Below are 16,189 nucleotides of genomic sequence, written 5' to 3' on the forward strand. Positions count from 1 at the left end.
TTTTATTACGGGGAGTTTGTTTTTCTTTTAAATAAAAACTTTTGGCAGATGAAACTATAATGGAATTCCAATTTACTTGCTTGAAGGAAGATCAGGTTATTCACTATCCCACACACCAACATATGGTCTCGTTGAAGTCAGGTTGCTCTTCTGTTCCACACACCTAATAATGTGGACCCAGCGTTCAGTACACTGATAACCAAGGGTGGGCAAAGGCTGACACTGACGCCACCTCACTAGTAGAAGCGACAGGTGACATCTCAACTGGCGGGTTTAGATTCTAAGTTAGTACTTGATTATATGTAATGTGAAGGGACTAGTAGAGTCATTTAAGTTATCCCAAATAGATGAGAGATTTTAATGATGATAACAACTGACGAGATCCCCAGTTGGGTTCACCTTAATGAATTCAATGATCCATGGCATTAATGTCGGCCTCGGAAGTGCACGTCTCTGTTTTCTTGCTACTGCTTTAAAAAATGGACCTTAAGTCTGCTTTTGCAGGAATGAGCCCCTGCCCACCTGAACAAATGCCAAAGTCTCTCCAGGTATCGGGTGAAAATGTTAGTTTTTTTGCTGTAAAATGTTGAAAACTCAAATGCCAAAGTCTCTCCAGGTATCGGGTGAAAATGTTAGTTTTTTTGCTGTAAAATGTTGAAAACTGAATCTTATTGACCAGCTGGAAGCACAATTTTAACCCCACCTTAAACTTAAGAGGATTAAAAGAATGAACACTTCGTACTTATGACGGTGGGTGGTGCTTGCACTTGTTTCACTAAGTCGGTGTCTGTAAGAAGGATACACTTTTTCATAAGCCAAGAAAATGGGCTACCTACTAGTATGCCTATTGAGACACGCTCAAACTGGCATAGATGCCAAATACCATAAGACTTGGAACTGTTTGTTGCAAAGCAAGCGCTTCAACAATAGAGGATAAAAGTACACACATTAAGTATATATTGGCCAAGCTAAGGAACTGATTTTCATGTTCAGCTCATCAAGTTCATCTTACGGGATGAGAATGACGCAACGAAAGGCGCTGTGCACAGGCACAAACATTGGAGGATCATATACAACTAAACTGGGGGCCGAACTAAAACTTGATCCATCAAGCTTTCTCCAAATCAGTCAATACAAAGTGGGCCATCTACAAACATGGTGGATTTCAACATGCACCCACCGCTTTATTTAAAGGTGATGGATTAAGGCTGCATTTTAAATCAGCTTCCCAACCAAGAAGTTGAAGGAATGAACTAATTATATTATTGACAAAATGGAGTTTCTTTACAGATTGGAGGGTCAAAACAGCGATGAGTGGGCGACGATCCTGTATGTACAAGACGACTAAAGAATCCAAGTTGGACGCCGCAAAGGTCAGTAGCCAATATCAAAGTATTTTGGGTCTGCTGGAAAATGATGCTCCACATGCAACTGCATGGTACGAAAAACAAAAAACCAAGCCACATAAGTCGCAGTTACCAGGAGCATACATAAAGCTATCTATCTGACCAGATACCAGGGGCAAAAATTTAAACTGACTGATATATTCTAACTTTCCAAGAAGCAAAACAAGAAGGGACCTCCGCAGACATTATCTCAAGATGCCATGCCCTCAATGAATCTAACAAAACTTCTAAACTCGGAGATAAAAAAATGACCACTTTCAGGCCGAAGTACGGGTTTACAAATCAAAGACATACAATAAGAGAAAAAGGGAAAGGCGATAACCTATGGTAACTAGTCATCAAAACCAGCACACAGTGCCAGGACAGCAATGATATTCCTTATCAATCCTAAGAAGTGCCAAGGTAAAGCAATGGCAAGCCACAGGTAGCAAAACTCTAGAATCACTAGCTATGTCCCTCTACTTTCATGCATTATAATTCTAAATGATTTATTTACATTTAAGAGCCTATTCATGTTTCCAACTATTTGTTCCCAGGGAAGACAGAAAGAAAACCCACGATCCACATGGATTTTACTGTTTCAAACAAAAGAAATGGCAATTGCATAAAAGTTTAAGCCTAATACGCAGAGTAATCATGCTTAAAATTAATGCAATCACATACAAAGAGCCACACGAAGAATATTAGGATTTCCAGAGTACAAAAACAGTTATTCTGACCTAATCTGCCAACTTGGGAGAACTCATTGATATATTCAACAACCATGGAACTACAAAAACTAAGAGCAGCAAAAGTGTCAAAAATTACAAGGAAAATTATTATATGTGAAGCTGGAAATTGAGCTTGATGCACACGCTAATCATGCTTGAACTTAATATGATCACATGTAAAAGGCCACATGAAGAATACTAGGATTTCCAATGTACAAAAACAGCTACTTCTCTCACATAATTTGTCAACTTGGGAAGTCACATTGATATATTCAACAACTGTGGAACTACCAAAACTAATTGAGTGGCAAAAAGTGTCGAATTACAAGGAAAATTATTATATATGAAGCTGGATGAAATTTGAGCATAATAACAGAGCGATCATGGCATCACGGTTGAAATTATTATCATAGGATTTCCAAAGTACAAGAACAGCTACTTCTCCCACATAATTTGTCAACTTGGAAAGTCACATGGATATATTCAACAATAATGGAAGTACCAAAACCAATAGCGTGGTGAAAGTGTCACAATTACAAGGAAATTGATTATATATGAAGATATACAAAGTTTTGAGCTTAATACATATTGTGATCATGCTAGAAATTAATATGATCACATGAAGAATATTAGGATTTCTAAAGGACAAAAATGGATGATTCTCTGACATAATTTGTCAACTTGAAAGGTCACAATGATGCATTGAGCTGCTAATGGAAAATGTATTAAAACTACAATGAAATTGCTGCCACAGAGAGAGAGAGAGAGAGAGAGAGAGAGAGAGAGAGAGAGAGAGAGAGAGAGAGAAAGAGAGAGAGGCATGTTTTATAGCACATCACATTCCATAACCCTCAACGTGAAAAAGACTAGAAAACCTTGCTCCAAATGAGAATGCATCAAAGATCATTCAATAATCACATAACTTGCAACTTTTTGGGTCTGACAACATATCTTCCCTGCAGTTCAGCAAGGAAGACGGAACAACCATGCTTCTCAAATGTTTGTCAAGTTTGGTGAACTATTCAACGATCTTCAGTTTAGATAAGCTCACAACGGTTATCAGTAGATCAACTTTAGTTTGCCACCAAAATCCCAATTGGAGCTACTTAAAGTCTTGCTTAAACAAATCATCTTATAGCAAGGAAGATGGGAGTGTGGGGGGGGGGGGGGGTGTATTGGAGGGGGGGGAGAGCTAGTGGAGTACAGTCAACAGTTAAACAGACCTGGAGCAAATAACACACCAATTCATCAGATTTGCAAGTCTAAAAGCTAGATAGAAACGCAAAAAAAAGTTTTTATCCACAGAAAAGACACTCAGCTAAATTACAAGTGACCTGAATACACAAGTATGATTGGCTAAAATATTTTATGAATGAAATTAAATACATTCAGTGGACTTAGTTGGACTCGTACAGGAGCACAGACAAAACTAACTACATTTTTATCCAAACCAGGCATTGAGCACATGCCATGAGACAAGAGATGAATGAGCTGAGAAAGTAAATATGCCAACTATATTTTCAAAGTTAAGATCAAATTGTGCTTGGCAAGTGGTTCAGATGCACCCATTTTGTATTGGAGAACAATCTCTGATGAACAGACGGTAAGCTATCTTGGTTCAATCATAAGAATATCAGTCAATCTGCCTCACACAGGTGCAGGGTGTGGGTGCACCGGTGCAGCAACATTTGTGTGGGTGAAAAAATTGAAATAAAAGAGGAAGCCCCTTATTGTAATAAAGGAGAATTTTAAAGGTATGAAGGTAAAGAGTTAAAATAAAAGCTATGTAAAATTATTTTTGCAAATGATAATAAAAGAGAGGTTTAAAAACAAACAAAAATTTACAAAAACCTTAACCATCATTAATCTCAACCGCACCCAGCCAAGTAAATCTTCCACCTTTCATTCTCCTCCTTCCTATTTCCTCCACCTTTCTCCTCCTTCCTCCTTGCTGCACCCAAGCAGCATCCAATCGGCAGGCCGTACCTGTGTTGCATTGATGTGGGCACAGCATCCAAAATGGCACGTCCGTGTACCATATCAGTTAATGGATAAGAAGTATTTATTCATAATCCAATATGTATACCTATACCTTTTTTTTTACAGTTTCATTTTTGTTAAGCTTTTATAATCTTTGAATTATACTGTTGCCACATATACTTGAATATGCACTGTATTCTTTAATAATTTAAGGGATAGAAAAAAGAAGTGACTGACATCATGTTATTGGAGTATAGGTCCATCTACCTCTTGTTGCCAAGATCACTACTCATCAATGCAGATTCAATCAGCCCAAGGTTGTGAACTAGGAACGTTTGTCCCTTTCTAAATCACCACAATGAACCTTCCTTCCATCCAATTCAGATTTCAACTAAAAAAACTTCATCAAAAGGTAGCAATAAAGAAAAACATTTCTTCACGAAGTGCTCATATACAAGCTTCACGTTTGACAGTGACATGAACAGCAACCTTATCCACGAAAAAACTGAGGAAGGAGCAATTGAAACACAAGATTTTTGAGAAAGAATCAAGCAGTTCAAAGTCACTGGCTAAGAACTATGTGCAAATAGGAGACAGACAGCAGCCAGAAGTCAGACAGGGTATAGGACCTGGCAATTTTTGCAAGAAAATCTAACATCTTAAGTTAGTTATTGATTCAGTAAGAGTGTCTTGAAAGTACAGCAAAAGATAATACTAGCATAAAGCCCATTTATTATGGTGGAACAGTATAGTTATACCACATATAACACATTGATGTGGCTTTCGATTCCAGCATTTGGCAATTTTGAGGAATTTCCGACCTCACTTCTATATAAGGGGTCACACCATGTAGGAGTCCATGTGGAGAATCTCTGTGACATAGCATCCAGCAATCATTCATCAGTTTAGCCTAATATTTGATACTTGCCCAGAAGTTTGCCTTGTTCTATTAAACTAGTCTAGCAGTTTTGACATTATCACTACATGCTTACTCTCAGATGTTTGTCCTGTGCTATTAAAGGACCAAGCACTTTATGAATTAGCATCACATGTTTGCTTCACTTAGTGTGCACCAAAATGTCTATTGGTCCAGAGACCAAAAGCATGATATATTTACAACTAGGATAACATTTAACCACTGTCAATGCTAGCAAAAAAGCTAAATTTAATACCTTTCCCTCATCAGAATCTGAATGTCGTTGAGGAAACACAACCCTTAAATCATTGTAAAGGTAAAAGTGCCTTTCTCCCTCACTGTCCAAACCATTCATATCTGATACAGATAATGGATCTGACTTACACCTCTGTATGGATCTCAATGGTTTCTTTGAAAGACAGAGAAAACGGAGATGTAAAGCATATCTAAGTACACCAGCACTGGTGGAACCTTCATTTGCTTTAGTGGAATTATTTACATGTTCATTGTCATGTATATCACTCTTATCCAGTTGACAAAAATCCTCATTGTCACTCTTAAAATGAATGATATCCTCAGTTCTCTGACTGTTCACCAGCTGATTTACATTTCCCAATTCTGTATCAAGGTCGGCCATTTTTGGATTGTTGGGACATATCCCAGGTAAAATATTTGTAGAATTTACCCTGTTTCTTTCCAAAGTGCTAAACATATTAAGTTGCTGTGGAACGGAACAGATGCAACCAGTACAATCAGGTCCTTCGCTCTCTATATTTTTACAATTTTGGTTCTCAGACCCCATTGTACACATAGAGTGGCCATTAGGGACAGCAGGTTCCTCGCGAAGCTGTACAGTGTGCTTTATTCCTGGGACTGGACCAGTGACGGTCATGTTTTTCTGTGCAAGATTTTGGTCTCTTGCCAAACCAGAGGATGAGGCTAGAGTGATCTTTTGACGCATAAAGGTCTGTAACAGAAAATTTATCCATCCATGAGTGGCATATACATTTTTAAAAGTTATCAAAAAGAAGATGATATGAAGAAGCAGATGGAAATAAAATTTTTGTTGCACATCGATTTCATCTGCATTTACCAGTAAGTTTTGCTGCAGAATAAAAGAAAACGAAATATACCAGACGTGCAACAAAATAATGACAGGAGAACATAGAATGCTTGTCCATTAACTGTCAAAGCAAATATTTACAGAACTTAAAAGGCACCGAAACCACATTTAAGCTGCTGAAGGCATCAAAAAGATTAGTTTCCTTTTTTCTTTTAAGAAAAGAGAATAATTTAGACAAGACATCCACCTGTAGATCTATTTACTTGCACACTTAAATTTGAAATATCACATCTTATCAACTGACAATTGTACGTAATTCACAAAAAGGTGTTGTTCTTGCACCAAGCATTTAGCTGCAGAACTGGATGCATTACGTGATCAAAGTGATCATTTTACTCTTAAGAAGTTGTGCATGTTTCAACACAGTACATACAAAAGTTGAAAGAAGGTATTATGTTCAAGAAGGACCCCACTTGGAGCTCTGTCTTCAACAACCATAACCACCAAGTGGTTGGAGCTCCATCTACCATTTCATGCCACCATGAGAATGAAAAAAGTGCGGAAGGAGCCTGATTGCAGTGAATCAAGCAGTGTTGTACGTATCGTACGATACGTACCGTCGCTTTTTAAATTTACAATTAAATACACTGTTTGTATTGCAAACAGGCAGTGCATTGTATGTGTATTGCATATATCATGCAATACACAACCTGTATCGTACGATACATGGCTATACACCCCGTATCGCACAATAGATGTCTATTTTGAAAAATATGGGGTTAAAACCACCCTTTTTCAAACTAATTTTTAAAACTTCCCTCTCTCTTCATTTTTGAACATATCTAATGGTTGAAGGAGGGGAAGATTGTGAAAATTTTCAAAAGAAATAATCAGTTTCACCATGAAATCATCAATTTGAGGGCAGATTTATGCATGGATGATTGATTCATGTTTAGATAGAGAGGGTTTATTTTTAAACAAAAGATGAAAATGAGAATGAGATGATAAAGATTATGAATGAAGCTGTTCTCATTTGTTATTTTCATTAACATTGAACAATTTTGTCCGTGTACGTACAACTTAGTTTTTGATGTGTTATGGATCTTATGACTTACTTATGTGTTATTACGTAGATCATCTTATAAATTCTATTTCTTGATGTCATAGTCCATGTGTTACTATATGATATTATGACCACTTATTAATGTTTGTGAAGTAACTTCATACCTATAATAAGCCTGACATTATGTATAACGTGTTTTTTCATTAAAAAGACATAATTTTTGTTTTTCTTGATTTATCTGATTTTTCCCTTTTTTTATTTTTTTGAATTAAAAAAATAAATTTCTGATACACATACGAAACATTACGATACTTTACAATACATCGTATCTATTGGCCAGACCAATACAGTTTACGATATGCTTTTTACAACATTGGAATCAAGTATAAGAAGAACAATTTAACTTTTTGGCTGATGATAGATTGCACCTTCTATGCAGAGCTACAGAATCACAACCTAAAGATGGCTTCAGAAGGCCATGTACGAACACAGATTTAGAGTTTTGTGATGTAAAGGAAACACAAAAGGACCAAATGGTTAGCCATCACAGTCAAAGGCTTAACATCACTTTTGGGTTGACATTTATACCTCAAGGCTTGCCTTAAGAGCCACGTAAGACCTTAGAACTTGTCTAGTTTGTCATACTGATAAAAAGTTGATTCCTGATTCCTGAGATGGTTGTTAGACTTAGAGATACCTTGAGGTTTCATTGCTTCAAAAGTAGCATCTGCTGACATGGAGATTCCAGCTAAGGGACATGAGAATGGCTACATGTACAACAGGAAGACTGCTTCTTACACATCGTTCAACAATGCACAGAGTTGTCACTTAGAGAAGAAGTACCTCCAGCAGCGTAATTTGTTCAGACTAATTTTTGGCTCATGGAAATGTAGTGTTTGAACTTTTGCATATAAGACTCCAGCTTACATATAAAAATTGCATTAAGGACGAAGCTCTGAAAGTCATGCATACCAGATCCTATAGAGGCATCTTGGAAAGGAACCAAGACCTGAAAAAGGAGGAAGAAACAGGGTGTCAATGTTCCTGCCCCATGGGGTCTGCAGAAGGATCTAGACCTTTCCGGACATTGCTGCAAATGAAGTCTTCTTCAGGATTTTATTAGGTTAACATGATTATTCATTGACAATGGTCAGAGAGTTATGAAATTTATGATTGTAACTTATGTGAATGAGAGGGTCTTCCTCCTTCCCCTCTTAAAGATAACAATCATTTTAACTGCTTGTCACATGCATGTTAGGACAGAGGGATGGCTGTTAACTTCAATGACCCCTTTGGAAGGGTAACTGAGAAATTGGGCAACACAAAGAAAGCAGGGACAGATTTGCAATGCGGATAAGTAATTTTAACATATATGAACTGAAAATGTGTCATTGTATTGATCAACTAAGCAATCCTTCTTCTATGAAAGACCCACCCTAAGGTTCTTTAATTAGGTCACTGCCCACACTGCATGTTTGTGCTGCTTGAGCTCACCAAATTCAGCTGTCAGCTATGATGAATATAATCAACCACGTATATGCACATTAGACACGACTCTGGCTCGAAGTTAATGCTGTTAATGAGTCATAAATTCAAGGATTTATTAGTTTGGTCTGATGATAACTCATTTTTCACTTTGCAATGTATATTTTCCAACTTTTGTGCTTCTCAACCCAACTTTTCTTCTAAAACTGTGTCATATCCATGTCCACCAGAGTCATGTAACACAGGCCAGCTTCAAATTCAGGTGGTAGACTAATTGTAGTGATCTAGCCTAGACCTAACGCCAATGCCCTGTATGCCAGATCCTAACCCGTCTTATAGCTCACTTCAGTTTGCGCCTAAAAAGGAACTTTTGTTAGCACCTAAAAGCCATGAACTAGCACAAAATAGTATGACAAACAGGTATGTAAATTCTTAAAGATTTTCAACATAAGACTAAAGTCCTGCTAATACATGACCACCCTACTTAAAGAACACACAGAGCACATCCTGTAGGACCTCGGAGCTCATGTCTGATTACTGAAATGACTGAGCCCAAATTTGACTTGACTACTCGGTATGGTGGGTTTTAGCGAACCCATAACTGGCTGCCATTTGCACCAGTGTCACTAATATCATTATCGAGGTTTTAGTGATGAGGTTTTCTATGGGTATTAAATTATTAATGGGAAGTCATGCTTTTCTCAGGAATTCGAAAAACTAAAAGATATGTAAAATAATAGACAAAAATATGAAATTATAAGTTTCTTACTAATTTTCTTACAAAAAAGATTATAAAAATTCAAAATGGTATTAAAATATTTAAATAGAAAAATAAATAAAAAATATTATTAAAAATGGTTTTTCAAAAAAATATATAAAAGGTTTCTGGTACTTTCATTTTGACATCATTTTTACTATCATGATAAATTTCAGTTTTTTTTTTTATTTTACTTGCTTTTTGGCATTTTTATCACATTATTTTAAAAACATCACTAATGTTTGCGACAAGGTTAGCATCCACAAAGGTTTAACTTTTAAGAACCAGGATACTGGACACATGTATATATACCCTTCAAGATTTCTCAAACCTTCAATACAAGGTTATTCTTGAATCATCCTTACACACGAGGTGTTACAAATTGTATACTATTGCCACTGCAGTGAAAAACTTGACAGTGGAAGACAATGAATCTAAATTAAGTTTCTTTATTTAGGATTTTAAGGCCAAATATTAATATTCCTTCACCAAGAATTGTGAAAATAGAAAATAAGACTCCGGGTATTGATTTAACATCATACTCAGCATTGAGATACCTAGAAGATACTAGCAAAAATCAGCTTATACCTTACTACTTCGACTCAAAACTAGTTCTTGTTTTAGCAACCGTTATCAATTGAATCCACATGCACAAGCACATAGACACTCTTTAGAGGGCATTTGTGAAGAAGAACACAATGTCTTAGAACACGTGACTAGAAACATATTCTCCAAGAACACCATACTCAGGTATAACACTACAGAATGACTAACAAAAACAGTGATCTTTGAACATGTGTTTCAAGAGCACAATGTTTTTCTTATTAAAAAAAAAAGCTTTAGGGATTCCACTTGGCAAGTGAACCAATATTCCAGATCAATGTTATTAAACTGGTTTTTGCATTAAATAAAAGAATAAATCAGAGTGGAATCATCCATATGAGATTGATTAAAGATAAAGAAAATGGAAAGAATCAAGAAAAATAAGGGAAAATGCAGGAAAACATCATCAAAAAAATTGGAAAGTGGGAAAGTGATAAAAAAGAAAAGAACAAAAGATAACCTGCTAGGTATAGAAAAATCATGAACTCAATTTTAAAAACATAAAATGTACATACGCACATATGTACACATGCATTAACACAATTATGTTTAAACAGAATAAGCAACGCTTGGTTGATTCAATTAGGGCCCATGCACTCTCTCTAACTTTTATCTGGTTTCAGAATTACCAATCATGAAAATCAATTTTATAAACATAAAATTTATGTGTGCATATACGTGTCGACATTAGTGCCAATATGCTTGAAAAGAATAACAAAGCCTTGGTTGATTCGATTAAGGCCCACTCTCTTAGTGTTATCATCATATCATGTTTAGGTATCTATATCCAACATCTGGTATTGCCCTATACCAAATTCTATACCTACAACTAAGTAATAATTCCTATATCTGATATTGCTCTATAGCAGATTCTGTAAAAACAAATTCTTCTCCACTTTTGTTGAACTACAAAATTACTTCCATAGGAATAAGGCAACATTAGGTGAAAAAGACAATCTAATGTCTTGTAATGAAAAGAATTGCATGTAAAATCAGAATATTCCCAAAGGAAATGATATAATAATAAAAGAAAAGAACAGGCAGTCAAAAACCTAGTCGGACCAGATGGACATGAAAGGTGCCTGCATTTAGTGACACAATGGTGCACATGGGTAGCTGCAAGCTTACAAACTATAAAGTGTCCATGTCATATGCATTATTAAGAAAATAAGAAGAATTATAGTAACAGATAATGATAACAACACCAACCACGATAATAACAAAAATAGATGGAAGTAGAAATACCAACAACAGCAATTATAATAATGATGGCAACGGTGTTCTTTGTGACAAAACTTTTGCAAACAGTATAAACAATTACAAACAGTTGCATTAATCTCTACAAGTACAAGCTGATATACCTCTCATAAATCTTGCAAAAAAGTTCACAGTTCTGTAAAAGCAACAATCATTATTTATAGGGTTGATATCCCTTCTTTTCCTTTTAAGGTGAAACAAATAGCAGCATGAGAAACAGCATATTGTGGGACAGTTTGTTTGATTCTTTTACAAGCATATATATAAAAAAAATACACAAAGAAAAATGCATATGATTATGCATGTGTACCCCCAACTTTAGCATACCTTTGTCCCAGCAGGCATGTCACTCAAATTATAGCTGCAAATAAAACTATGAAGTGGTGTCTTCTCTGGATTACTAAGGACCTGAAATTTCAAAAACCAGAGCATTATCAACAACAATGAAAATCTTTTTTGCCAGACCATTAGACAATCAAAGGCGAGTAGTCTCTAATCGCCTAATTCTTACACAATGAACAGGAAGCATATAAGAAAAAAGTAATTGTTTAAGAAATAGAATATTAAAAACCAATATAATCTCAATCAAGGCTGTAAATTTGGAGATTTGATTATTAAAGTGAAACTGAATTGGGACATCCATTAGAACAATAAAGACGGTATTCAAAGCTTAATGAACAACAGCATAGACAATTTCCTAAAGCGAAAACAACTACATTTTTACTTGTGTATGACAGATAAGCGAGACAGCTATAATTGGACAAAGAGAATTGGTTATATCAGTCACAAAATATGTTTCTATCAAGTTTGCATCAAATTGTAACAGCACTTGCAAGTTGAACCCAAGAGATGTCAGTGTAAACAAAGTGAACCAATATGACATTGTTAATCACCAAAAACATGACGAACACTAAAATAACATTGTGAATAAAAGAATCTCAACAACCTAGAAGAAAATCCATGACAACAACTTCATGTAGCAACTCTCACCTTCTTTGGTTTGAATAGTAATGATCAATGTCAGAGCCTCCAACTATTGACTAAATTATGTCAAGCCCAACAAGCTTTAATCGACAAGCCAATTTTAACCGTGAAATTTGTCTCCATGCTGTTGCATTAAGGTAGCACGGTAGAATGTCAAGAATAGCTGACAATGCATATATTCCATGTGTACCATAAGCATACTTTAATGGTATTTTAGAAATAAAGATGTGGGCATTTAATATTCGTTAGTAGATCAATAGGAAGTCAGAACCTGGAAAGGTTAAACGAGAGGATGTGCTGCTAGGATAGTAACTATCACAAAAGAATTTAAAATTCATCCCATGAAAGCCCCTAACAGTAATAAGAAACGAATAAGAGCCTGCTTGAACATTTTATTTAACTGTGAAATGTAATTGCTGAAAAAGACCACACATGCATCAGAACCAGCAGCTAGCACCATTTATTTGATCGGCAATGTGCTTTGAGGGCTAAGAAACCCAGTACCAGTTGTATTTTCCCTTTAGCTGGAATCCGTAGACGACTTCTGGACCAAAAGCCGACATTGCTCAGGCTTCTCTTCATCTTTGGACCTTTACAGACGTTCCTGAGTGAATTTCCCCCAAGACTGATAGATGCGTAATACAATAAGCAGTTGTCCACATCAATACTGGTCACAGAAAATGGGAGTTTCTGCACAAGAGGAGAGAAGCTTCCCCCGGCGACACTGAGAACAGCTAAAAAGCCATCTATTTTCTGCAAAGAACTTAGTGTTAAAACTGAAAAGACTGTCGGATTCAGGAAGAGCCAAAAAAATGAGAAAGATGGGCAGAAAGTTTTTATAAAGCAATCAAACTTTAAATGATGGTGACATCTCCCCTGAGGTGCATGTTACATGAACAGACCTGGCTGAGCTTGCTGGATGATAATCTGCCTGATAAAAGCGACTCTTCAAACGAACCAACTAAGGACCTTCGAACAGAAAGCCTACTCAGGCTTCGTACAAATTTGTTTGTCTGGGGCAAAGAATCAGATCTCCAAATTTGGGCGTCAATAGAACCAGTGTCTGGAGTATATAGAGTTGAATCTTTCTGTAAAAGACCAAGCTCTTCAAGAGACCTGCTTGCAATTGCAAACCCATCCTCAGCATTGTCATCTACCCTCCCATCAAGCTTTCCATCATAGCTTTTAGACTGGAACGAGTCACGCAGTGACCCTACAGAAGAATCACTACCAACGGGACAACCAAGTTTCATGTTTTCACACCATCTAGGGCCAAGAGGAGACAGAGATAGAGGTGGTGAGAGCTTCCTGGGTGATACACTTATAGTTCCTAACTGAACCCCTCCTCCTACATCTTTATAGGAACGGCTTCCAGGCACTACATGCGCAATAGTATGAGCAGCAGGAACTTTATTCTCTAGCAACGGCCCATCTGTAAAAATAAGAGGACCCATTTTGCTGTTATCCGGCCATAAGTTGCATCCAGATATAGGCAAGGAGGAGAAATTTAGATAGCTTCTGTTACCCACATTTGCTTTCTTCTTCTCCTGCAGACTATGCATGCAGTAATCATCACTACATCTAACGGAAGAACTTTTGTTGAATGTTTCATGTGAACCTGGTAAATCAATATCCAGAGGCTCACCATTGAACCTATCTGAACGAAGCATACTATTCAGAGGTGACAACATGCGTTTCTTAGCTTGCGACACAACCATGTCACTCGAGTTATCAGATTTGCCAAATGAAGATGAATCCAATCGAATGGAATCACTGCTCTCAAAATGAGCAGCCGATGAGCCTGCGCTGTTGGATTCAAAACCTACAATTCTTGAAGCAGGGGAATGCATGCATCTCCCTGTATCCTCTGCAGGCAATCTGTGTTTGTTTTTTGATCCATTTCCCAGCCTGCTCTCAACTATATTGAGCACGGAAAAGGGCCTGCCGTTGTCCACCGACAGCTCGCCCCCTGAGTCTCTCCGGAACTCACCAATAGATGACCCAGAGAAGCCCCATCTGTAGAACGAAGCGTCTCCGCCAGCCCCATTTGCCTCATTCTTTCCATACGACGCTTGCGAATCGCAATCATCCATACTGAAACCATTTGGTAGCGATATCGCGATTTCATCATCGATTTCATCGGATGAAACCCGAGTTAGTCCCATTGCAGGACCGAAACTACCACACCTTCTTGTCACTCTAGACTTCATAAATAGTCTAGCCATTTTGTTTCCATCCAAAACCAATAAATTCCATTAAGAAAAAATTAAATTTCGATTGTTACACTACAGTTTAACCACGCCCGCCTCAAAGTGAATCAAGAAAAAAACGAAATACCGAATAATGATCCACTTTTCACCTCATAATCCCCATTCCATTACCATCTACGGAGATTTTCCTCCTCCCAACCACAATCATCCTGCCAAAATCAACCAGTAACCCCGATAAACACATCCAACTGCGACCAGCGGCAACGAGCTTCTGATCCATTGATAAACCAACCTATCCTTCCCCCGACGGCCTGAATATCATACCAAACAAAGATAACCAAAAACAACTTCAGGGAAACGGATAAACCCACGAGATAGCCTCGCACAATGGTAACCAAAAACGATCAGACCCAGATAGAAATTTCAAGCAGAAAACAAAACCAAAAACTCAACAAGTTCACGGCACGCCATCAGTTCGTCATCATTACCGATTGAGAAAAAGAGCGACTCGGGTCGACATTTGCTGGGTTTTCCAACAACGAGATGATAGCAAAATAGACAAACAAAAGGAACGGAAAGGACATCGGAGAACAACACTCAGGGAAGGAAGTTTAAAGAGAAAAATCCAGACCAAGATTAGGAAGATGGCCAAGAGATGCCAAAACAACCCGACGTGGCCTAGAGAGGAAAGGAGAGTCGTCCGCCTTCTTCCTCTTGTCTCTCGCCTTCAGACTCAACACACACAGAGAGATAGAAAGAGAGAGAGAGACCCCAATTACGTGCTTTTAAAACCACCGTTCCCCACACCCACATTCGCGAATTCCGTCTGGTAAAACTGCAAAGGAGTCATGGTGTGTGCATGGCTGCGCCTGTACGTGTCGAATCATGTATGTGTGTTCATGGCTGCTCGGTCCCACTCCCTTCTTTCCAAACGACAAGACCAGACACGAGTTTATTTTCCTTTTTCAAAAAATGAATTAAAATTATTTTATATTGTTTTCAATGCATAAAAAGGAAATTCGAACCTCATATAAAAATTGCCAATACCGCCAATGGTGATCGCAAATATAAATAAATAAATATATATATATATATATATACATTATAAAGAAAAAGAACCCAGAAAAGTGACAGTAAAAGTAACGTGACATGTCTATAGTTCACATGGTGTCGACATTATTAACCGACTCTGTTTTTTACGGCTTCTCTTTTTTTAACTGAAACTGAAGGGCAGCCAAAATAAAATGTTTGGATTTATCTTTTGGTAAAATTAAATAATATATTTTAAGTTTACCTAATCTTCAAAACAAGGTTTAGTATAACCTTGAATTGTAGGCCGAATGCGGTTTGCCCTCGTAAATCTTAAAAAAGTACAGGCAAAGCATGTGAGATCTACTGGACGTGGGGAAAATCTTTTTGTGCAGATCTTCTTTATAAAAAAATATTTTCAAATGGGACTATAAGTTATTTCTAAAACATTGTTTACCTTATTTTTTTTATAAAATATATTGCACAACTCAACAATATATCTTTAATCATATCCGTTTTTCGAATACTTACATGTTGGGCATTCAATTAGAATAAACAAAAGTTATATATGAATTTAAATCTAATTTTATAATCTGAATTTGATTTATATATATATATTTATATTTGAATCTGAATCTGAATTTTAAACCGGATTTCACCAATTTTCAAAACAAGATATTTGTTTAAAAATGAATCGGATCTGAATCTATATTTAAATCCAATCAG

General features: G+C 36.8%; 1 protein-coding gene across 4 annotated transcripts; it reads right to left on the reverse strand.

Annotated features, from left to right (window-relative positions):
* Window positions 1-1,240: 1,240 nt before the first annotated feature.
* Window positions 1,241-15,264, reverse strand: LOC116247284 (uncharacterized). 4 transcript variants are annotated; one of them, XM_031619361.2, is made up of 7 exons: window positions 15,066-15,264; window positions 13,127-14,745; window positions 12,729-12,977; window positions 11,568-11,648; window positions 5,269-5,979; window positions 4,855-4,968; window positions 1,241-1,431 (listed from the first exon to the last, which is right to left on the reverse strand). In XM_031619361.2, the coding sequence occupies exons 2-7, from the start codon at window positions 14,447-14,449 to the stop codon at window positions 1,375-1,377; spliced, it is 2,535 nt and encodes an 844-aa protein (XP_031475221.1). In that variant the 5' UTR covers window positions 14,450-14,745; window positions 15,066-15,264; the 3' UTR covers window positions 1,241-1,374. The 4 variants fall into 4 exon arrangements, with proteins under 4 accessions (XP_031475221.1, XP_031475223.1, XP_031475224.1 ...); XM_031619363.2 differs by having other exon boundaries at window positions 14,923-15,264; XM_031619364.2 differs by lacking the exon at window positions 4,855-4,968.
* Window positions 15,265-16,189: the final 925 nt, after the last annotated feature.

This window comes from Nymphaea colorata, chromosome 2, assembly GCF_008831285.2.
Source record: "Nymphaea colorata isolate Beijing-Zhang1983 chromosome 2, ASM883128v2, whole genome shotgun sequence".
Classification (NCBI taxonomy): Eukaryota; Viridiplantae; Streptophyta; class Magnoliopsida; order Nymphaeales; family Nymphaeaceae; genus Nymphaea; species Nymphaea colorata.